This window comes from Salvelinus fontinalis, unplaced genomic scaffold (assembly GCF_029448725.1).
Source record: "Salvelinus fontinalis isolate EN_2023a unplaced genomic scaffold, ASM2944872v1 scaffold_0061, whole genome shotgun sequence".
NCBI classification, from domain to species: Eukaryota; Metazoa; Chordata; class Actinopteri; order Salmoniformes; family Salmonidae; genus Salvelinus; species Salvelinus fontinalis.
In genome coordinates, this window is record NW_026600270.1 from 19,052 (window position 1) to 43,982 (window position 24,931).

The window sequence follows — 24,931 nt, forward strand, 5'->3', positions numbered from 1 at the left end:
TTCCTAACCAGTCCCTCAACAGCTCTCTGACTGAGCTCCACCCTCACTGGGTCTTCAGAGGAGAGGAAGGCTGAGGAGGGATGGAAGGATGAATGGATCAGTCAGTCAATAAAGTGTAGAGCTGCTGTCTATGCTGTCTGACAAAATCACTATTTTAGTAGTTCATTAAAGTAAATAAGGCTTTATGACTGCTGAATACCAACTATCAATCACTTAGATCATGTATTTTCAGATAGAGATACATCCTTGGGACGTCCCTAGCCTGTTGAAGTTGACATTTAAAATGGTTAAGGTTAGGGTTTAGGGTAGGGATGTCCCAAGGATCCCAGATAGCATTGACCATTGTGCATTCTTCTGTCTCTTTTACATAGCAGGTGATGGGTTCTGACTTCTGTACTTTTAAATATGAAATATCCTTATTATGTGAAATTGAATGAAACAATAATGTATGTTGATGCTAATATGATGCACAATATTCCATGATGTTTCTATATGATAACAATAGAGTAATATATTTAATATGATGTACGATATTCCATGATGTTTCTATATGATAACAATACCGTAATATATTTACTATGATGTACAATATTCCATGATGTTTCTATATGATAACAATAGAGTAATATATTTAATATGATGTACAATATTCCGTAATGTATTCCGCATAATATATTTAATTTGCCATATACTGTTTTTTAAGTTTCACTAATACATTTTTATTAACTTAATTATGATTCAACGTCAGTTCACCGTTTCACCTCATACTGTATTGGTTCTTCCGGGTTTGACCGTCGGCGTTGTATGAGCTACAGTACAGTACCGTTATCTAGCTAGCTAACGTTATGTTCTAACTAGTCACAACTAGGTTTGGATTATTTCCCTCAACTATATTCTTTCCCATATATTGTATATCGTTTCCATAAAGCCAACATGGCTTTACACTCATTAACGTAAGTTTCCAATCTAGAGCAGTTCTCACTTTTGTGAGAATGAACTAGCTAACGTTAACTAACTAACTAACTAAGGACGGTGACCTGTCCAGACGAGATGTTACAACGAACTGAATCGTCAACGGAGGTCTTCCTCTTTATATAGCCTGCTACAGCATGCAATACTATTAACTCACAAGGGGGCATAACGTTACATGTACAATACTATCCCATTTTGGAAACGTTACCTGGACAATACTATCCCATTTTGGAAACGTTACATGGACAATACTATCCCGTTTTGGAAACGTTACATGTCCGCCCCCTTGTGGAGGGAAATTAATATCTTAGATGGTAGCTGTAGATGGGATTCAAATGGATTTTTTTTGATTTTTTTATTTATTTCACCTTTATTTAACCAGGAAGGCTAGTTGAGAACAAGTTCTCATTTGCAACTGCGACCTGGCCAAGATAAAGCATAGCAGTGTGAACAGACAACAACACAGAGTTACACATGGAGTAAACAATAGACAAGTCAATAACATGGTAGAAAAAAGAGAATCTATATACAATGTGTGCAAAAGGCATGAGGTAGGCAATAAATCGAATAATTACAATTTAGCAGATTAACACTGGAGTGATAAATCATCAGACGATCATGTGCAAGAAGAGATACTGGTGTGCAAAAGAGCAGAAAAGTAAATAAATAAAAGCAGTATGGGGGTGAGGTAGGTAAATTGGGTGGGTAGTTTACAGATGGACTATGTACAGCTGCAGCGATCGGTTAGCTGCTCGGATAGCAGATTTTTAAAGTTGTTGAGGGAGATAAAAGTCTCCAACTTCAGAGATTTTTGCAATTCGTTCCAGTCGCAGGCAGCAGAGAACTGGAAGGAAAGGCGTCCAAATGAGGTTTTGGCTTTAGGGATGATCAGTGAGATACACCTGCTGGAGCGCGTGCTACGGGTGGGTGTAGCCATCGTGACCAGTGAACTGAGATAAGGCGGCACTTTGCCTAGCATAGCCTTGTAGATGACCTGGAGCCAGTGGGTCTGACGACGAACATGTAGCGAGGGCCAGCCGACTAGGGCATACAGGTCGCAGTGGTGGGTCGTATAAGGTGCTTTAGTAACAAAACGGATGGCACTGTGATAAACTGCATCCAGTTTGCTGAGTAGAGTATTGGAAGCTATTTTGTAGATGACATCGCCGAAGTCGAGGATCGGTAGGATAGTCAGTTTTACTAGGGTAAGTTTGGCGGCGTGAGTGAAGGAGGCTTTGTTCCGGAATAGAAAGCCGACTCTAGATTTGATTTTGGATTGGAGATGTTTGATATGAGTCTGGAAGGAGAGTTTGCAGTCTAGCCAGACACCTAGGTACTTATAGATGTCCACATATTCTAGGTCGGAACCGTCCAGGGTGGTGATGCTAGTCGGGCGTGCGGGTGCAGGCAGCGAACGGTTGAAAAGCATGCATTTGGTTTTACTAGCGTTTAAGAGCAGTTGGAGGCCACGGAAGGAGTGTTATATGGCATTGAAGCTCGTTTGGAGTTTAGATAGCACAGTGTCCAGGGAAGGGCCGGAAGTATACAGAATGGTGTCGTCTGCGTAGAGGTGGATCAGGGAATCGCCCGCAGCAAGAGCAACATCATTGATGTATACAGAGAAAAGAGTCGGCCCGAGAATTGAACCCTGTGGTACCCCCATAGAGACTGCCAGAGGACCGGACAACATGCCCTCCGATTTGACACACTGAACTCTGTCTGCAAAGTAGTTGGTGAACCAGGCAAGGCAGTCATTAGAAAAACCGAGGCTATTGAGTCTGCCGATAAGAATATGGTGATTGACAGAGTCGAAAGCCTTGGCCAGGTCGATGAAGACGGCTGCACAGTAATGTCTTTTATCGATGGCGGTTATGATATCGTTTAGTACCTTGAGCGTGGCTGAGGTGCACCCGTGACCGGCTCGGAAACCAGATTGCACAGCGGAGAAGGTACGGTGGGATTCGAGATGGTCAGTGATCTGTTTGTTGACTTGGCTTTCGAAGACCTTAGCTAGGCAGGGCAGGATGGATATAGGTCTGTAACAGTTTGGGTCCAGGGTGTCTCCCCCTTTGAAGAGGGGGATGACAGCGGCAGCTTTCCAATCCTTGGGGATCTCAGATGATACGAAGGAGAGGTTGAACAGGCTGGTAATAGGGGGTGCGACAATGGCGGCGGACAGTTTCAGAAATAGGGGGCCCAGATTGTCAAGCCCAGCTGATTTGTATGGGTCCAGGTTTTCCAGCTCTTTCAGAACATCTGCTATCTGGATATGGGTAAAGGAGAAGCTGGGGAGGCTTGAGCGAGTAGCAGCGGGGGGGGGGGGGGGGGGGGGGGCGGGGCTGTTGGCCAAGGTTGGAGTCGCCAGGTGGAAGGCATGGCCAGCCATTGAGAAATGTTTGTTGAAGTTTTCGATTATCACGGACTTATCAGTGGTGACTGTGTTATCAAGCCTCAGTGCAGTGGGCAGCTGGGAGGAGGTGCTCTTGTTTTCCATGGGCTTTACAGTATCCCAGAACTTTTTGGAGTTAGAGCTACAGGATGCAAATTTCTGCTTGAAAAAGCTGGCCTTTGCTTTCCTGACTGACTGCGTGTATTGGTTGCTGACTTCCCTGAACAGTTGCATATCACGGGGGCTCTTCGATGCTATTGCAGTTCGCCACAGGATGTTTTTGTGCTGGTCGAGGGCAGTCAGGTCTGGAGTGAACCAAGGGCTATATCTGTTCTTGGTTCTGCATTTTTTGAGCGGAGCATGCTTGTCTAATATGGTGAGGAAGTAACTTTTAAAGAATGACCAGGCATCCTCAACTGACGGGATGAGGTCAATATCCTTCCAGGATACCCGGGCCAGGTCGATTAGAAAGGCCTGCTCGCAGAAGTGTTTCAGGGAGCGTTTGACAGTGATGAGGGGTGGTCGTTTGACCGTGGACCCGTGGCGGATACAGGCAATGAGGCAGTGATCGCTGAGATCTTGATTGAAGACAGCAGAGGTGTATTTGGAGGGCAAGTTGGTCAGGATGATGTCTATTAGGGTGCCCATGTTTACGGATTTAGGGTTGTACCTGGTGGGTTCCTTGATGATTTGTGTGAGATTGAGGGCATCAAGCTTAGATTGTAGGACTGCCGGGGTGTTAAGCATATCCCAGTTTAGGTCACCTAACAGAACAAACTCTGAAGCTAGATGGGGAGCGATCAATTCACAGATGGTGTCCAGGGCACAGCTGGGAGCTGAGGGGGGTCGGTAGCAGGCGGCAACAGTGAGAGACTTATTTCTGGAGAGATTAATTTTTAAAATTAGAAGTTCGAACTGTTTGGGCATAGACTTGGAAAGTATGACAGAACTTTGCAGGCTATCTCTGCAGTAGATTGCAACTCCTCCCCCTTTGGCAGTTCTATCTTGATGGAAAGTGTTATAGTTGGGTATGGAAATTTCAGAGTTCATATCAAGGATGACATCACAAATGAATACATAAATACCACTTGAAGCTTGATAATGAGTTGATCATTTGAATCAGCTGTGCAGTGCTGAGGCAAAAACAACAATGTGCCTCTGAGTCCCCAGGACTGAGAACCACTGCTCTTCATTGGGACCTCTTCATATGTAGACTGGCTTTCATAGCGCTCTTTATCTGAGGACAGAAAACCTCACAAGAAACACACTTCATTATAGTCAAATTACACCACACTGAATATTATGTTACTATTATCTCCGTCCTCACTTCTAGGGACAGGAACTACACAAAAGTACCTTCCCTATCCAGAATAGCCTCCTCTCTCACTGACAGTTGGGGCTGCTATCCTTTCACCCTCCTCCATGGCTGTTAGCTAGCTACCTACAAATGCATTTGGAGTTTGTTTTTTACAGTGATAAATAGATAGCTAGCTAATATGAAGTTAAGTAGCTGGTGATTGTTTTATTCACTTAGCTATCTATCTATAAAGTATTTGAAGTTGGTTAGATAGCTAGCTAGCCAACTAGCTAGCTCATTTAGCAGCTCATTTGAGTTAGCCTGCACTGTAGCTAGTTAGCTAATAATACATCGTTGTTTTTACATTTCCAAAATCTATTTACTTACTTGAATAGGTTCTCCCAGCCATGTGGACAACTGGAAACAGGGCAGCAAAGTTTGTCACCAGAGCGTTTTAGAGGATATTACTATTGAACTATGTACCCATTTAATAACCAGACCTTCATACAAACTTGCTCTGCTGAATTCTTGACGGAGTCACAACGGCCTGCCTAAGCGGCATCTGCTGACTGGACGCAGGTGAGGAAAATGTACATTTTATTTTCAGACAACAAGTTAACTCTAGGGTACTCTCTAGGGATTCTTGAGACATCCCTACCCTAAACCCTAACCTTAACCCCTAACTTAACCATTTTAAAAGTCAACTTCAACGGGCTAGGGACGTCCCAAAGATGTATCGCTACCTGAAAATACATGATCTAAGTGATTGATAGTTAGTATTCATCAGTCATAAAGCCTTATTTACTTTAATAAACTACTAAAATAGTGATTTTGTCAGACAGCAGCAATACACTTTATTGACTGACTGATCCATTCACCCTTCCATCCCTCCTCAGCCTTCCTCTCCTCTGAAGACCCAGTGAGGGTGGAGCTCAGTCAGAGAGCTGTTGAGGGACTGGTTAGGAAAGAACACTTCTACAGCCAGAGAGGTGAGAGGTCACACATGGTTTAGATGGTAAATATTTATGTCCCCTTAGTGGTTCATCACGTCAGCTAAAGGGAATATGTTCCATCATCCATGTTTATTTACATTAGTGCAAATTGTCCACTGATATTGGTGTAATTTCTCAACCCTTTAAGCTGTATGAAAGTTAATTTCCCCTCAGGCACATGCATTTGTTCTTTGATATTATGAAGGTAATTTGTGTAAAATGTACTTTTCCCCACTCATTCACCCCATCTCTTTACATTGCTTATTTATATTCAGTGGCCTGACTGCATCCAGACTATGTCCATCCTGGTAGATCTGAACCGAATGCAGTTTGGAGTGATCGGATGACAGAAGTCACATTTAGGTGCCAGGTGTAACTGAGGCCATAGATGCTCCATATCCATTACTTTGAGTGTTGTATATAATATGATTAAATGTGTTTCTGTGTTGCAGGGGCTGTCAATAAATGGAACGGCACGGCCACAGAACATAAGCAGAGCTGTGGGTGACCACCTCAAGCCCTTGGTAGAGCCGGGGGTGGTGGTTACCACTCCACCACACCTTCAGCAGGCTGGAAAAGTGGGATTGATACTGTTCTCATACTAAGACGGACAAAGACTCTGTTGATTGGTCAGTCATTTGATTAATTTGTTTTGCAATATGTTCAAATCAAGCTTTATTTATACAGCACATTTCAGACATGGATGCAACACAAAAACTTCACAGGAAAAACCTATGAAAATAAACAGAAATATTTAGTACACAAACATAAGAGGATAAAAATACAACTTAAAGACTAATGAGCATCCTAAGGAAATGCCATTGATTAAAATGTTAAAATATTCAACCAAAAATATTAGCTTGTTTTTTAGGAGGGGTTCTGAAAGACACTATGGGGGTGTCCAATGAAAATTGACTAGTAACAACAACTGGGACCTAAAAGACACCCACCATGAGACCCACTAAATCTAACCAAGAAGAGGAAAACAAAAGAAAAACTCACAGACAGGAAGCAAACCAAAAAGGTGGAGCAACTAAAGGTGTTGACTCTCCACATCTATCAAGACAACTGGAGCACTGGGCCAGACACTCTTAAATAGATCCTGGACCAGCTCAGGTGAAACACCTTCCCACTAACGAGATGGACAAGCCAGCACAGGTGTAACACATACTGACTAACGAGGTGACACCAATCAGTGCGTCCTACGTGCTAACGAGCTAGACGTGATAAAGTCCAACCTCAAAACATAAATGGAAAAACCAAAGTCTGTAACACCTTCCCCTTAGGACAACAAATATATTTTATATTTATGACTCAATTTATTAGGATTGTTAATAAAATGTATTATAGACCGATTTATTATACAGTGTCCATGTGTATAAGCTGCAAGTACGTTGAAATTAAATAGTTTTCTTTTCAACTAGAACCAAACTTATATTGTACGTCGGTCATAGTCTTATTTTCAACGACATTTTGCTAGGTGGGATATCCCCAATGTCACAGTTTAAACGTGTCCAAATCAATAGTCCAAATGCAGAAACAGTTTGTGATAAATTGAAAGCCTAAATACGTAAAATGTACTATATACACAAACATCTGCCACAATAATCATATTACTTAAACAAGCACCTTATAAACTGCACAAGCACCAGAAACACTGTTGTTTTGACAAGTAGCAATAAATCACTGATATTGATTAGGGGGGAAATCAGGTTGTTTGTGCTGTATGAAACTAACACAACTACCAAAAACACATGGAAATGGGAGATATATTTTACGTCACTGGTTAGAGGAAAACCTGCAGAAGACAGTCAGCTACATTTTGGAGTGATGCATTTAAATGTAGGGGTCGCTAAACAAAGGAACGGAACACTTATTTGTAATCACTCATCGATATCATGTTGAAATCAAATGTGCCGAGAGGAGGGAGATGAGGTTGCACGTCCTGTTAAAACTAACAGCTCAAAAACCACATGGAATCTGGGAATAATGTGTACATCCCTGGTTAGAGGACAACTTGTAGAAAACAGCTAGCTACATTTTGAAGTGTTGCATTTTGATTAAAGTGGGTCACCAACATGGTGTAACACAGCTCTTTTTGTGTTAGTCACTTTTTGTTAAATCACATAAATAGTACTCTTTCAATTCAGAGCCTGGATTTTCCCCCTGAGGCTAATATCCATATCATGTTGAAATCAAGGGAACAAACGTTTAGGGTTCTACATTGTGACATCATTAAAATACTCCTACTACAATGATAAAACATTCTACATTGTGACATCATTTCATTGATATCATGAAACAACTGCTTCATGTATTTTCTGATGTTTAGTCAGAGATCTTTAATCAGATTATCTCTGGTCACAGCTATAAGATTTCTCTCCTGTGTGTGTTCTCTTGTGCACTGTCAGATAGCTAGAAGTAGTAAAACTCTTCCCACATTGATCACAGCTATAAGGTTTCTCTCCTGTGTGTGTTCTCTGGTGCACTGTCAGATCTCTAGATGCACCAAAACTCTTCCCACATTGACCACAGCTATAAGGTTTCTCTCCTGTGTGTGTTCTCTTGTGCTGAGTCAGCTGGCCAGATGTAGTACATCTCTTCCCACATTGACCACAGCTATAAGGTTTCTCTCCTGTGTGTGTTCTCTGGTGTAATGTCAGCTGGCCAGATGTAGTAAAACTCTTCCCACATTGACCACAGCTATAAGGTTTCTCTCCTGTGTGTAGTCTCTGGTGCACTGTCAGCTCTCCAGATTGACGAAAACTCTTCCCACATTGAGCACAGCTATAGAGATTCTCTCCTGTGTGTGTTCTCTGGTGCAGAGTCAGATGGCAAGATCGATTAAAACGCTTCTCACATTGAGCACAGCTATAAGGTTTCTCTCCTGTGTGTATTCTCTGGTGCACTGTCAGCTCTCCAGATTGACGAAAACTCTTCCCACATTGATCACAGCTATAAGGTTTCTCTCCTGTGTGTGTTCTCTGGTGTACAGTCAGACTGCTAGATGTAGTAAAACTCTTCCCACATTGATCACAGCTATAAGGTTTCTCTCCTGCGTGTATTCTCTGGTGCACTGTCAGATCTCTAGATGCACGAAAACTCTTCCCACATTGACCACAGCTATACGGTTTCTCTCCTGTGTGTGTTCTCTGGTGTTGAGTCAGCTGGCCAGATGTAGTACATCTCTTCCCACATTGACCACAGCTATAAGGTTTATCTCCTGTGTGTGTTCTCTGGTGAATTTTAATGCCTGATGAGGTGAATCTCTTCCCACAGTCGGAGCAGCGGTGAGATCTCTTCCCTGTGGATCTCTGCAGGTGTTTATTGAGGCGTTCTGATGTGGAGAGACTCTTCTCTGCCTCGTCAGCATCATGAGGTTGTTGAGGCTCCCCAGAGGATCCACGATAGTCCCGTCTCTCTCCTGTGTGAACAACAAAGTCAGACAGATGATTAAAGGCCCACAACAGCGGTAATTCACTGTAAAAGGTGATGCCAACAGCGTAGCCATGATGTTGTACAACAATTGATGTCTGTAATAAATGTTAAAATTATTTGACAATTGTCTTAAAATGAGCAAGAATAGTCATATTTTGTCTTGTTTTCATATTAGTAGTAACATCTAAGATTGTAGACTATAAATAAGTTATTCATGTTATTGAAACTCTAAGCAGTGTGCCAGACAACCTTTGGTCTCCAATATAGGCCCCTTTCTGTGTTTAATAAAATTGCGGCACGAAGGCGATGCACAAACAATCTGGATGCAGAAACTCCTCCCTGCTAATGAGGAAACCACTAGTTATGGATGTAGTATATCTGCTAATGAGGAAACCACTAGTTATGGATGTAGTATATCTGGTAATGAGGAAACCACTAGTTATGGATGTAGTATATCTGGTAATGAGGAAACCACTAGTTATGGATGTAGTACACTGCTCAAAAAAATAAAGGGAACACTTAAACAACACAATGTAACTCCAAATCAATCACACTTCTGTGAAATCAAACTGTCCACTTAGGAAGCAACACTGATTGACAATACATTTCACATGCTGTTGTGCAAATGGAATAGACAAAAGGTGGAAATTATAGGCAATTAGCCAGACAATCAATAAAGGAGTGATTCTGCAGGTGGTGACCACAGACCACTTCTCAGTTCCTATGCTTCCTGGCTGATGTTTTGGTCACTTTTGAATGCTGCCGGTGCTCTCACTCTAGTGGTAGCATGAGACGGAGTCTACAACCCACACAAGTGGCTCAGGTAGTGCAGCTCATCCAGGATGGCACATCAATGCGAGCTGTGGCAAGAAGGTTTGCTGTGTCTGTCAGCGTAGTGTCCAGAGCATGGAGGCGCTACCAGGAGACAGGCCAGTACATCAGGAGACGTGGAGGAGGCCGTAGGAGGGCAACAACCCAGCAGCAGGACCGCTACCTCCGCCTTTGTGCAAGGAGTAGCACTGCCAGAGCCCTGCAAAATGACCTCCAGCAGGCCACAAATGTGCATGGGGGAAAACTCAGGGGAGTAACCTCCATTTCCAGGTTGGTTATGAGTACATTTCACACTACTTTGGATTATAATTGTAAGGCTCGTTTGAACGTCCTGCTTAATATAATGTTTGTGTCATCACAAATCAACCGCTTTGTATTTAAAAAAACACTTCAACCAGTAAAATGCTCTTTGGCTAGCTTTTCCATCTACCTGACAATGTGGGTTTGTACACCGTTTGCCAAATTGGCCCATAACTTCACCTAACAACAAATATACCTGTAATGAACGAAGAAGCACTTTGGTTGTTGTTGCATGACATACATAGTGTACTCTAGGACCCATAACAACAACATAGACCTACTGTAGGACCCATAACATTACCTAACAACAACAACATAGACCTACTGTAGGACCCAGAACTTCACCTAACAACAACATAGACCTACTGTAGGACCCATAACTTCCCCTAACAACATAGACCTACTGTAGGACCCATAACATTACCTAACAACAACAAATTAGACCTACTGTAGGACCCAGAACTTCACCTAACAACAACATAGACCTACTGTAGGACCCAAAACTTCACCTAACAACATAGACCTACTGTAGGACCCATAACTTCCCCTAACAACATAGACCTACTGTAGGACCCATAACATTACCTAACAACAACAAAATAGACCTACTGTAGGACCCAGAACTTCACCTAACAACAACATAGACCTACTGTAGGACCCAAAACTTCACCTAACAACATAGACCTACTGTAGGACCCAGAACTTCACCTAACAACAACATAGACCTACTGTAGGACACATAACTTCACCTAACAACAACATAGACCTACTGTAGGACCCATAACTATAACATAGACCTACTGTAGGACCCATAACTATAACATAGACCTACTGTAAGACCCATAACAACAACATAGAGCTACTGTAGGACCCATAACAATAACATAGACCTACTCTAGGACCCATAACAATAACATAGACCTACTGTAGGACCCATAACTTCACCTAACAACAACATAGACCTACTGTAGGACCCATAACTTCACCTAACAACAACATAGACCTACTGTAGGACCCATAACTTCACCTAACAATAACATAGACCTACTGTAGGACCTAAAACTTCACCTAACATAGACCTACTGTAGGACCCATAACTTCACCTAACAACAACATAGACCTACTGTAGGACCCATAACTTCAACTAATAACAACATAGACCTACTGTAGGACCCATAACTTCACCTAACAACATAGGTCTACTGTAGGACCCATAACTTCACCTAACAATAACATAGACCTACTGTAGGACCCATAACTTCACCTAACAACAACATAGACCTACTGTAGGACCCATAACTTCACCTAACAATAACATAGACCTACTGTAGGACCTAAAACTTCACCTAACAACATAGACCTACTGTAGGACCTAAAACTTCACCTAACAACATAGACCTACTGTAGGACCCAAAACAATAACAGACCTACTGTAGAACCCATAACTTTACCTAACAATAACATAGACCTACTGTAGGACCCATAACTATAACATAGACCTACTGTAGGACCCATAACAATAACAGAGACCTACTGTAGGACCCATAAAAATAACATAGACCTACTGTAGGACCCATAACAATAACATAGACCTACTGTAGGACCCATAACAACAACATAGACCTACTGTAGGACCCAAAACTTCACCTAACAATATAGACCTACTGTAGAACCCATAACTTCACCTAACAATAACATAGACCTACTGTAGGACCCATAACTTCACCTAACAACATAGACCTACTGTAGGACCCATAACTATAACATAGACCTACTGTAGGACCCATAACAATAACATAGACCTACTGTAGGACCATAACAATAACAGACCTACTGTAGGACCCATAACAACAACATAGACCTACTGTAAGACCCAAAACTTCACCTAACAACATAGACCTACTGTAGGACCCATAACTTCACCTAACAATAACATAGACCTACTGTAGGACCCATAACTTCACCTAACAATAACATAGACCTACTGTAGGACCCATAACTTCACATAACAACAACATAGACCTACTGTAGGACCCATAACTTCACCTAACAACAAATCAAGGAAAATAGCTCTGTGTGTTGTACAACAGCCTATCCATCAAGGAACAGTTCTCTACACATTATGAGCTGAGTATCTCTGTGTCCAAACAGACTAACGAGGCCCTACAGTAAATCAAGCAGACAATAACACATTATAAACATCAATTTGTTAGGGATGTTAGATCCAACGTGGAGCATGGCATAACTGTCTTTACCAGAGTAATGAATGAAGAAGCACTTTGGTTGTTGTTGCATGTTGTGATGTTTGTCATGTGACTGTCATTCAGAAAATGGTTTCCTGGATCAGCTGATGATAGTTGAACATGTGACTGTAACTAAACAGCTACAGTATTAAGAATGATGTGTAATTACTGAAGAACCACGTTAATGACAGTATCCATTTGGGTGTTGTCAATAAAGTTACGATTATTATTAAAAAAATATATTTTTACCTTTATAATGTTTATACTTTACTGTATTTATATATCACTTTTCAACAGGAAAAGTTAAAATCACCGGAGGACATCATGAACAATTCCTAATTTTTTTATTTTTCAACTTTATTTAACCAGGTCGGCCAGTTGAGAACAAGTTCTCATTTACAACTGCGACCTGACCAAGAAAAATCAAAGCAGTGCGACAAAAACAACACAGAGTTACATGTGGGATAAACAAACGTACAGTCAATAACACAATAGAAAAATCTATATACAGTGTGTGCAAATGGAGGACGGAGTTAAGGCAATAAATAGGCCAAAGTAGCGAAGTAATTACAATTTAGCAAATTAACACTGGATGTGCAGATGATGATGTGCAAGTAGAAATACTGGTGTGTGCAAAAGAGCAAAAAAAGTAAATAAAAACATGGGGATGAGGTAGGCAGTTGGATGAGCTATTTACAGATGGGCTGTGTACAGCTGCAGCGATCGGTAAGCTGCTCAGATAGCTGATACTTAAAGTTAGTGAGGGAGATATATGTCTCCAACTTCAGCGATTTTTGCAATTCGATCCGGTCATTGGCAGCAGAGAATTGGAAGGAAAGGCGGCAAAAGGAGGAATTGGCTTTGGGGGTGACCAGTGAGATATACCTCCTGGAGCGCGTGCTACGGGTGGGTGTTGCTATGGTGACCAGTGAGCTGAGATAAGGTGGAGCTTTACCTAGCAAAGACTTATAGATGACCTGGAGCCAATTGTTTTGGCATTGAATATTTAGCGAGGGCCAGCCAACAAGAGCATACAGGTCGCAGTGGTGGGTGGTATATAGGGCTTTAGTGACAAAACGGATGGCACTGTGATAGACTGCTGGAGGCTATTTTGTAAATGACATCGCCGATCCGTTTTACGAGGGTGTGGTGCAGCATGAGTGAAGGAGGCTTTGTTGCGAAATAGGAAACCAATTCTAGATTAAATTTAGGATTGGGGATGCTTACTGTGAGTCTGGAAGGAGAGTTTACAGTCTAGCCAGACACCTAGGTATTTGTAGTTGTTCACATATTCTAAGTCACAACCGTCCAGAGTAGTGATGCTAGTCAGGTGGGCGGGTGCGGGCAGCGATCGGTTGAAGAGCATGCATTTAGTTTTACTTGCTTTTAAGAGCAGTTGGAGGCCACAGAAGGAGTGTTGTATGGCATTGAAGCTCGTTTGGAGGTTTGTTAGTTTGTTAGTTGGTGAACCAGGCGAGTCAGTCTTTTGAGAAACCAAGGCTGTTGAGTATGCCGATAAGATTACGGTGATTGACAGAGTCGAAAGCCTTGGCCAGGTCGATGAAGACGGCTGCACAGTACATAACTGGCGGTTATGATATCTTTTAGTACCGTGAGCATGGCTGAGGTGCACCCATGACCAGCTCTGAAACCAGATTGCATAGCGGAGAAGGTACGGTGGGATTCGAAATGGTCGGTAATCTGTTTGTTAATTTGGCTTTCGAAGACCTTAGAAAGGCAGGGTAGAATAGATATAGGTCTGTAGCAGTTTGGGTCAGGAGTGTCTCCCCCCTTGAAGAGGGGGATGACCGCGGCAGCTTTCCAATCTTTGGGAATCTCAGACGATACGAAAGAGAGGTTGAACAGTCTAGTAATAGGGGTTGGAACAATTTCGGCAGATAATTTTAGAAAGAAAGGGTCCAGATTGTCTAGCCCGGCTGATTCGTAGGGGTCCAGATGTTGCAGCTCTTTCAGAACATCAGCTATCTAGATTTGGGTAAAGGAGAAGCTGGGGAGGCTTTGGCAAGTAGCTGCAGGGGGTGCGGAGCTGTTGGCAGGGGTTGGGGTAGCCAGGAGGAAAGCATGGCCAGCCGTAGAGAAATGCTTATTGAAACTCGATTATCGTGGCCTCAGTGCAGTGGGCAGCTGGGATGAGGTGCTCTTATTCTCCATGGACTTTACAGTGTCCCAAAACGTTTTGGAGTTAGAGCTACAGGATGCAAATTTCTTTCTGAAAAAGCTAGCCTTTGCTTTCTTAACTGACTGTGTGTATTGGTTCCTGACTTCTCTGAAAAGTTGCATATCGCGGGGACTATTCGATGCTAGTGCAGTACGCCACAGGATGTTTTTGTGCTGGTCGAGGGCACTCAGGTCTGGAGTGAACCAAGGGCAATATCTGTTTACATTTAAGTCATTTAGCAGACGCTCTTATCCAGAGCGACTTACAAATTGGAAAGTTCATACATATTCATCCTGGTCCCCCAGTGGGAATTGAACCCACAACCCTGGCGTTGCAAGCGCCATGCTCTACCAACTGAGCCACACGGGACCGTGTGTTCTTAGTTACACATTTTTTGAAAGGGGCATGCTCATTTAAGGTGGTGAGGAAGTTACTTTTAAAGAACAACCAGATATCCTCTACTGACGGGATGAGGTCAATATCCTTCCAGGATACCCGGGCCAGGTCGATTAGAAAGGCCTGCATGCAGAAGTGTTTGAGGGAGAGTTTGACAGTGATGAGGGGTGGTCGATGAAACGAAGCTTCAGACGTCAGCGGACCCATAACGGATGCAGGCAATGATCGCTGAGATCCTGATTGAAAACAGCAGAGGTTTATTTGGAGGGCAAGTTGGTCAGGATAATATCTATGAGGATGCCCATGTTTACGGATTTAGGGTTGAACCTGGTGGGTTCCTTGATAGTTTGTGTGAGATTGAGGGCATCTAGCTTGGATTGTAGGACGGCCGGGGTGTTAAGCATATCTCAGTTTAGGTCACCTAATAGAACGGACTCTGAAGAATGATGGGGGAGGGGCAATCAATTCACATATGGTGTCCAGGGCACAGCTGGGAGCTGAGGGGGGTCTATAACAGGTGGCAACAGTGAGAGACATATTTCTGGAAAGATTCCTTTTTAAAATTAGAAGCTCGAACTGTTTGGGCATGGACTGTAAAGAATGACAGAACTCTTTGCAGGCCATCTCCGCAGTATATTGCAACTCCCTTTTTGACAGTTCTATCTTGACGGAAAATGTTGTAGTTGGGGATGGAAATTTCAGAATTTTTGGTGGCCTTCCTAAGCCAGGATTCAGACATGGCAAGGACATTAAAGTTGGCGGAGTGTGCAAAAGCAGTGAGTAAAACAAACTTAGGGAGGAGGCTTCTGATGTTAACCTCTTGAGAATATAGGGGGTGCTGTTTTGACTTAGCGGAAATTCGTCTCAAAATTAAACTGCCTAGTACTCAATTCTTGCTCGTACAATATGCATGTTATTGTTATTATTGGATAGAAAACACTCTCTAGTTTCTAAAACCGTTGGAATTATGTCTCTGAGTGAAACAGAACTCATTCTACAGCACTTTTCCTGCGGGTGAGTGAGATTTCAGAAATCTTGGCCTCTGGTCCCAGTTCAGTTTTTAAGACCCTGTGAATCCTATGGGGCTACAAACACTGCCTACGCCTTCCTCTAGATGTCAGTAAGTGGTGACAATTTGAATGGAGTCGATTGCGCAATCAGGGCCTGTATAAAAGGCCAAAGACCGGAAGGACTTTTCTTTTCTTCAATGCGCTTGACGCACGATGGACGTCGGACTGGCCTCCTTCCAAGCTTTGGTTTAGCCAGTAATATATCGCCGGTCATGTTTTTACTCGTTACAGGTGTTAACCTGTCTAGGATCAGCGTGGCGCTAGCGGCACTCCCCCCCCCCCCCCCACTGAAAAACCAGTGCCGCGAAATTCAAAAAAATATTTTTTTAAAATATTTAACTTTCACACATTAAAGTCCAATACAGCTAATGAAAGACACAGATCTTATGAATCCAGTCAACATTTCCGATTTTTAAAATGTTTTACAGGGAAGACACAATATGTAAAGATGTACATCTATTACCTAAAAACACATTAGCATATTCCACCATCTTTTATTTGTCCACCAACACCAGTAGCCATCACCAATTCGGCTAAACTAAGATATTTATAGCCCCTAACCAACAAAAAAACTCATTAGATGACAGTCTGATAACATATTTATGGTATGGGATAGGTTTTGTTAGAAAAAAGTGCATATTTCAGGTATATGGCATAGTTTACAATTGCACCCACCATCACAAATGGACTAGAATAATTACAATGAGCAACGTGTTTACCTAACTACTAATCATCAAACATTTCGTAAAAATACACAGCATACACGAATCGAAAGACACAGATCCTGTGAATACAGACAATATTTCAGATTTTCTAAGTGTCTTACAGCGAAAACACAATAAATCGTTATATTAGCTTAGCACATAGCAATTAGCAGCCCAGCATTGATTCTAGCCAAAGTGAGCGATAAAAGTCAACATCGCCAAAAGATATACATTTTTTCACTAACCTTCTCAGAATTCTTCCGATGACACTCCTGTAACATCACATTACAACATGCATATACAGTTTGATCGAAAATGTTTATATTTAGCCACCAAAATCATGGTTAGACAATGTGAAATGTAGACAAGCTGGTAAAGAAAACGTCCTTGCGCCACTTAGACAGTGATCTACTCTTATACATAAATACTCATAAACGTGACTAAAAAATATAGGGTGGACAGGGATTGATAGACAATTTAATTCTTAATACAATTGCGTTATTACATTTTTTAATTTATCCTTACTTTTCAATACAGTTTGCGCCAAGCGAAGCTACGTCAAAAAACATGGCGTCCTAAGCCACTAAAATGTTTTGACAGAAACACGATTTATCATAATAAAAATGTCCTACCTTGAGCTGTTCTTCCATCAGTATCTTGGGCAAAGGATCCTTTCTTGGGAGAAATCGTCTTTTGGTGGAAAGCTGTCCTCTTGCCATGTGGAAATGTCAACTACGTTCGGGATGAACTGAAAAGCGTGACCAACTTTTCACATCGTTGCAAAAATAAATGTCCCAAAATCGCACTAAACGGATATAAATTGCTATAAAACGCTTTAAATTAACTACTTTGTGATGTTTGTAACTCCTATAACGAGTGAAAAGATGACCGGAGAAATATAACAGGCTAAACTAACGCTTGGAACAGGAGAGGGTCGGTGTCTTCCACGCGCGTTACGCAGCAAGAAAAGACTTGCTAGCTAAAGGTTTTTTTCATTTGTAGGGCCTGTGAACGAGCAATCGAGCCCGTTGGAATCGTCATCACGTAAAGGCATCCAGGGGAAGACGTAAGAAGTGTCCGTATAGTCATAGCAACGACAGTGCCCGTTTAAATGACTTCAGAAAAGTGGCCAACGTTTCTCAAATCTGACTCCATGTCAGGGAAATTGCTGTAGAATGGGCTCTGTTCCACTTAGAGACAAAATTTCAACTCCTATAGAAACTATAGACTGTTTTCTATCCAATAATAATAATAATATGCATATTGTACGATCAAGGATTTTGTGGGAAGCCGTTTAAAAAATTAGCCACATTAGCATAAATAGTCTAAACAGCGCCCCCATCCCCAACAGGTTAAAAACATCATAAGGTAGTTAATTTAAACCGTTTTATAGCAATTTATGTCAGTTTATTGCGATTTTCTGGCATTTCTTTGTGACGCACTTTGAAGAGTTGGGCACTTTTCCTGTACATACCGAACGTTAGTGGCCATTTCGTCATGACAAGAGGACATCTTTCGACCAAAAGACGATTAGACCGGAGAAAGGATACATTGCCCAAGATTCTGATGGAAGATCAGCTCATAGTAAGAACTATTTATGATGATAAATCGTTGTTCTGTAGAAAAATGTTAAACGCATATATCGCCATTTTGTTTTGTGTAGCTTCGCTTTGGCGCACCCTGTATTGCACAGTAAGGATAATTTTAGAAATGTAATTCAGCGATTGCATTAAGAACTAAATTTGTCTTTCAATTGCTGTCCAACTTGTATTTTTTTAGTCAAGTTTATGAATAGTTTTCGATAAAAATCGGTGTCTTTCCAAGATGGCGCAGGGCAGATTGCTTGAGTGGTTGGACACTATTTCCAATGTGTAAGCACGATTTGTGCCGCTAAATATGCACATTTTCGATCAAACTCTATATGGATTGTGTAATATGATGTTACAGGAGTGTCATCGGAAGAATTCTGAGAAGGTTAGTGAAAAAATTAATATATTTTGGTGATGATAACGCTATCGCTCTTTTTGCCTTGAATCAATGCTCGGGTAACGTTTGCACATGTGGTATGCGAATATAACGATTTATTGTGTTTTCGCTGTAAAACACTTAGAAAATCTGAAATATTGTCTGAATTCACAAGATCTGTGTCTTTCATTTTCATTTGCTGTGCGCTGTGTATTTTTAAGAAATGTTTTATGATGAGTAAATTGGTAATACACGATGGTCTCTGTAGTAATTCTAGTCGCTTTGGGGAGATTTGTGATGGTGGCTGCAATGGCAAACTATGATTTATACCTGAAATATGCACATTTTTCTAACAAAACCTATGCTATACAATAAATATGTTATCAGACTGTCATCTGATGAGGTTTTTTTCTTGGTTAGTGGCTATCAATATCTTTATTTGGTCGAATTGGTGATAGCTACTGATGGAGAGAAAATGGTGGACAAAGAAAAATGGTGTCTTTTGCTAACGTGGTTAGCTAATAGATTTACATATTGTGTCTTCCCTGTAAAACATTTTAAAAATCAGAAATGATTGCTGGATTCACAAGAAGTGTATCTTTTATCTGGTGTCTTGGACTTGTGATTGAATGATATTTAGATGCTAGTATTTACTTGTGACACTATGCTAGCTATGCTAGTCAGCTTTTTTACTGGTGGGGGGGGGGGGGGGGTGCTCCCGGATCTGGGTTTCTGAGGCAGTAAAAGTTAACATGCATGAAACCAAGGCTTTTTCGATTACAGAAGTCAACAAATGAGTGCCTGGGGACACACAGGGCCTGGATTAACCTCTACATCACCCGAGGAACAGAGGAGTAGGATGAGAGTACGGCTAAAGGCTATCAGAACTGGTCGTCTAGTGCGTTGTGAACAGAGAATAAAGGGAGCAGATTTCTGGGTGTGGTAGGATAGATTCGAGGCATAATATACAGACAGGGGTATGGTAGTGTGCGGGTACAGTGGAGGTAAACCTAGGCATTGAGTGACGATAAGAGAGGTTGCATCTCTGGGGTTATGCTAGGTGAGTCACCGCAAGTGGGACAAAAGAGCTCTCTGATGCATGTTGAGTGGGACTAGGGGCTCCGCAGTAAAATAAAACAATGATACCTAAACAACAGTATACAAGGCATATTGACATTAGAGAGACATAAAGCGAGGCATAAAGCAATCACAGGTGTTGATTGGGAGAGCTAGCTAAGACAACAACGGGTAAGAAACAGTTAATCAGCTAAGACAACAACAGGTAAAATGGCAATGAATGGGCAGAGAGGGTCAGTTAAATACACACTGGGCCTGAGTTCGAGGCTGGGGCTGACAGATAAACAAAATGGAGAACCGTGATAAATGAACAGTCCAGCAGGCATCAGCTATGTAGCCAAGTGATCATAGGGTCCAGTGAACAGCAATATATGAACCAGGGAAGCCGTTAGGTAGTCGTTACTATGCTAGCCGGGAGCCGCGCCTGGGTCGAGGCTAACTAGTGCTAGCTTCGGGACAAGGGTGTCACCGACGTCTGGCAAAGGCCGGTTGAGGGCACATCTGACGGAATTGAGTCGGCAGACCAGTCGTGATGGATCGGCGGGGCTCTGTGTCGACAAAGGGTCCAGGCCAATTGGCAAAATAGGTATTGTAGCTGGAGTTATTTGTTTGCTAGCCGGGAGATGCACCTGGATCGAGGCTAACTGGTGCTAGCTTCGGGACAAGGGCGTTAGCCACTATAGCCAATCCGGTGCAAAGGTCCAGAGCTTACGGCAGGAATCCGGTGATGTAGTGGCTTCTAGTCGTCTTAGTGAAGAGTCTGGGAGACATCAGCTGTGTAGCTGAGTGATCATAGGGTCCACGTGCAGGCCGGGAGATGGGCCTGGCTCAAGGCTAGCGTCGAGGCTGGACCACTCGGTAGCAGCTAGCCAGCTGCGATTATCTGGTGTAATGGTCCAGAGCTTACGGCAGGAATACGGTGATGTAATGGAGAAAAACAGTCCGATATGCTCAGGGTTGATATCGCGCTGTGCAGACTGGCAGGTACTATCCAGGCTAAAAGCGGCTGGTGTCTGAGCTAAAAAGGTAAAGGCCGCTAGCAGTGGCTAACAATGACTCAATAGCTAGTAGCTAATTAGCTGGTTAGCTTCTATAGGCTAGTTTCTGATGGAGGTTCTAGCTATAAGGTCTATAAAAAAAAAACAGATCCGTATCACATTGGGTGAGGCGGGTTGCCGGGAGGTGTATATAATTAAAAAATGGAAAAAGATATTGCAATATATTTCAATATATACAAAAAAAGGTAACATTTTCAACAAACGTCTTACTGCTACGCCATCTGATTACAAGATGACTCTCAGTTAAAAACCATTGGATTTAGCAAACTCTGAAATTATTTAGTGTTTCTGTGCCCACAAACTGTTTTCCCAGCGTAACATAAGGAGCCACTAAATGATACGTAGTTCGAGTGCATTTCAGAATACAAAAAAATTGTCCGACAGCAAGATCCAGTATTTAAGTTGAAGTTCATCATATGACAAGGGTAACGTTATGACTATAACTACTGTTCCCTGAAGGAGGGAAACTAGGTACAACATACTATTAAATCCACATGTTATGACTATAACTACTGTTCCCTGAAGGAGGGAAACTAGGTACAACATACTATTAAATCCACATGTTATGACTATAACTACTGTTCCCTGAAGGAGGGAAACTAGGTACAACATACTATTAAATCCACACGTTATGACTATAACTACTGTTCCCTGAAGGAGGGAAACTAGGTACAACATACTATTAAATCCACATGTTATGACTATTACTACTGTTCCCTGAAGGAGGGAAACTAGGTACAACATACTATTAAATCCACATGTTATGACTATAACTACTGTTCCCTGAAGGAGGGAAACTAGGTACAACATACTATTAAATCCACATGTTATGACTATAACTACTGTTCCCTGAAGGAGGGAAACTAGGTACAACATACTATTAAATCCACATGTTATGACTATAACTACTGTTCCCTGAAGGAGGGAAACTAGGTACAACATACTATTAAATCCACATGTTATGACTATAACTACTGTTCCCTGAAGGAGGGAAACTAGGTACAACATACTATTAAATCCACATGTTATGACTATAACTACTGTTCCCTGAAGGAGGGAAACTAGGTACAACATACTATTAAATCCACATGTTATGACTATAACTACTGTTCCCTGAAGGAGGGAAACTAGGTACAACATACTATTAAATCCACATGTTATGACTATAACTACTGTTCCCTGAAGGAGGGAAACTAGGTACAACATACTATTAAATCCACAGGTTATGACTATAACTACTGTTCCCTGAAGGAGGGAAACTAGGTACAACATACTATTAAATCCACATGTTATGACTATAACTACTGTTCCCTGAAGGAGGGAAACTAGGTACAACATACTATTAAATCCACATGTTATGACTATAACTACTGTTCCCTGAAGGAGGGAAACTAGGTACAACATACTATTAAATCCACATGTTATGACTATAACTACTGTTCCCTGAAGGAGGGAAACTAGGTACAACATACTATTAAATCCACATGTTATGACTATAACTACTGTTCCCTGAAGGAGGGAAACTAGGTACAACATACTATTAAATCCACAGGTTATGACTATAACTCCTGTTCCCTGAAGGAGGGAAACTAGGTACAACATACTATTAAATCCACAGGTTATGACTATAACTACTGTTCCCTGAAGGAGGGAAACTAGGTACAACATACTATCAACTCCACATGTTATGACTATAACTACTGTTCCCTGAAGGAGGGAAACTAGGTACAACATACTATCAACTCCACATGTTATGACTATAACTACTGTTCCCTGAAGGAGGGAAACTAGGTACAACATACTATTAAATCCACATGTTATGACTATAACTACTGTTCCCTGAAGGAGGGAAACTAGGTACAACATACTATTAAATCCACATGTTATGACTATAACTACTGTTCCCTGAAGGAGGGAAACTAGGTACAACATACTATTAAATCCACGCCTTCCTGGAATCCCTGTCTTCCACAGGTGATGAGCGTGAGGCTTGGATTTATTCCTTCAATTTAATACCGCTCTTCACCACCCCAGGAAAGGGCGGGGACAAACAGGTGTTGTACCTCGTTTCTCTCCTTCAGGGAAGTGTAATTATAATCAAAGTTACACTCCCTTTCAGTCAGTCAACTTCGGAACAACATACTATGGGGAAATACAATCATTCCCCAGCCGACCCAAACGGATACTAAATGAAACGGCCCATGGCCTCACCCCGCAAGATGCGTCAGTTGTCAATTTATTCATTGTCTTTTGTTTGAAACACTCCTGTCAATGTTGAGTAAGGACGCACACCTGATTACCCATATAGTAGTAGGACTAGTCTACCTGGCCGGCACACAAATGTAGGCCTATAAATGTGCCCATTTGGGGATGTCTGATAGTATTTCTGATTGTCTTAACGCTGAACCACTAATGAGTTGTGGAGCTTCTCAAAGTAATTTTTTCTTTACATCCGAACAGCAAGTAAACAAAGTCTAATCACAATCAATTGCGAATGACAATAGTTCCTAAAACTATTTTTGTAAAATATTTCCAGCTCTCGCCATTTCGATAAACACACGGCATAAAAGGGAAACATGTAATGCTCTGATCCAGTGGAAATGTCATAAAATACCTGATTACTGTCCAGAACTCACTGGAGCAGGAAACTGAGGGCCTAGAATATTTCATATAATGTTGCAAGCTTGCTATCCGAGTTTCCTGACCCAGTTGATAGTTGATACAATGTTTCAACTTTCTTGTAGACAGGCCATTTGCAGCCAATGTGATTTCTAGGATATTTATTTCTATCAGTAGAAGTAGGTAGAAATGGTCAGATAAATTGGCACTCCAACTGGAAAAGGTTGCAGACTGCTGGTGTAGTCTATTACTAGTCTATTAGTCTATCTATCTGTAGTCTATTAGTCTATTACTGAAAACTTCAGGAGCAAAACGGCAGAATTTACGAAGTCCAGCAGCGGAGGGGAGACTCCCTCTGGTTAGATTATGTTGACGACCGACTCCCTCTGGTCGGGTTATGTTGACGACCGACTCCCTCTGGTCGGGTTATGTTGACGACCGGCTCCCTCTGGTCGGGTTATGTTGACGACCGGCTCCCTCTGGTCAGGTTATGTTGACGACCGGCTCCCTCTGGTCAGGTTATGTTGACGACCGGCTCCCTCTGGTCAGGTTATGTTGACGAGCGGCTCCCTCTGGTCAGGTTATGTTGACGAGCGGCTCCCTCTGGTCAGGTTATGTTGACGAGCGGCTCCCTCTGGTCGGGTTATGTTGACGACCGGCTCCCTCTGGTCAGGTTATGTTGACGACCGGCTCCCTCTGGTCGGGTTGTGTTGACGACCGGCTCCCTCTGGTCAGGTTATGTTGACGACCGGCTCCCTCTGGTCGGGTTATGTTGACGACCGGCTCCCTCTAGTTATGACTTCGAGTCATTTGTGTGTCTTAATTATTTGATCAAACAGAATGCTTAAAGCATCAGACAAGTTCAGTACGTATATTTGATTTTATAAAAACACATGGGGCGATTGGTAGAAAGAACAGATGACTCTTGGTTGACCAAGATGTCTTTTAGTTGGGGACAGCACTAGAACATGATTTTGGGGCTCCCGAGTGGCGCAGCGGACACTGCATCTCAGTGCTTGAGGCGCCACTACAGACACCCTGGATCAAATCCAGACTGTATCACAACCGGCCGTGATTGGGAGTCACATAGGGCGGCGCACAATTGGCCCAGCATCGTCCGGGGTAGGCAGTCATTGTAAATAAGAATTTGTTCTTAACCTGTTGGGGATGGGGGCGCTGTTTAGACTATTTATGCTAATTGGGTAATTTTTGAAACGGCTTCCCACAAAATCCTTGATCGTACAATATGCATATTATTATTATTATTGGATAGAAAACAGTCTATAGTTTCTATAGGAGTCGAAATTTTGTCTCTAAGTGGAACAGAGCCCATTCTACAGCAATTTCCCTGACATGGATTCAGATTTCAGAAATGTTGGCCACTGTTCTGAAGTCAGTTAA

The 24,931-nt window shown here is 42.1% G+C and overlaps 2 protein-coding genes across 2 annotated transcripts in view; one reads left to right on the plus strand and one right to left on the minus strand.

Annotated features, from left to right (window-relative positions):
* The window catches only part of LOC129842700 (uncharacterized), a 93,759-nt gene that overhangs the window by 17,063 nt on the left and 51,765 nt on the right, over positions 1-24,931 (plus strand). The gene's annotated exons all lie outside the window — the stretch shown is intronic.
* The window catches only part of LOC129842686 (zinc finger protein 180-like), a 156,396-nt gene continuing 139,027 nt past the window's right edge, over positions 7,563-24,931 (minus strand). Inside the window, exon 2 of the mRNA XM_055911312.1 lies at positions 7,563-9,074. Within this exon, the coding sequence (XP_055767287.1) occupies positions 8,002-9,074 (1,073 nt within the window). The 3' untranslated portion in view covers positions 7,563-8,001. The remainder of the gene's footprint in view (positions 9,075-24,931) is intronic.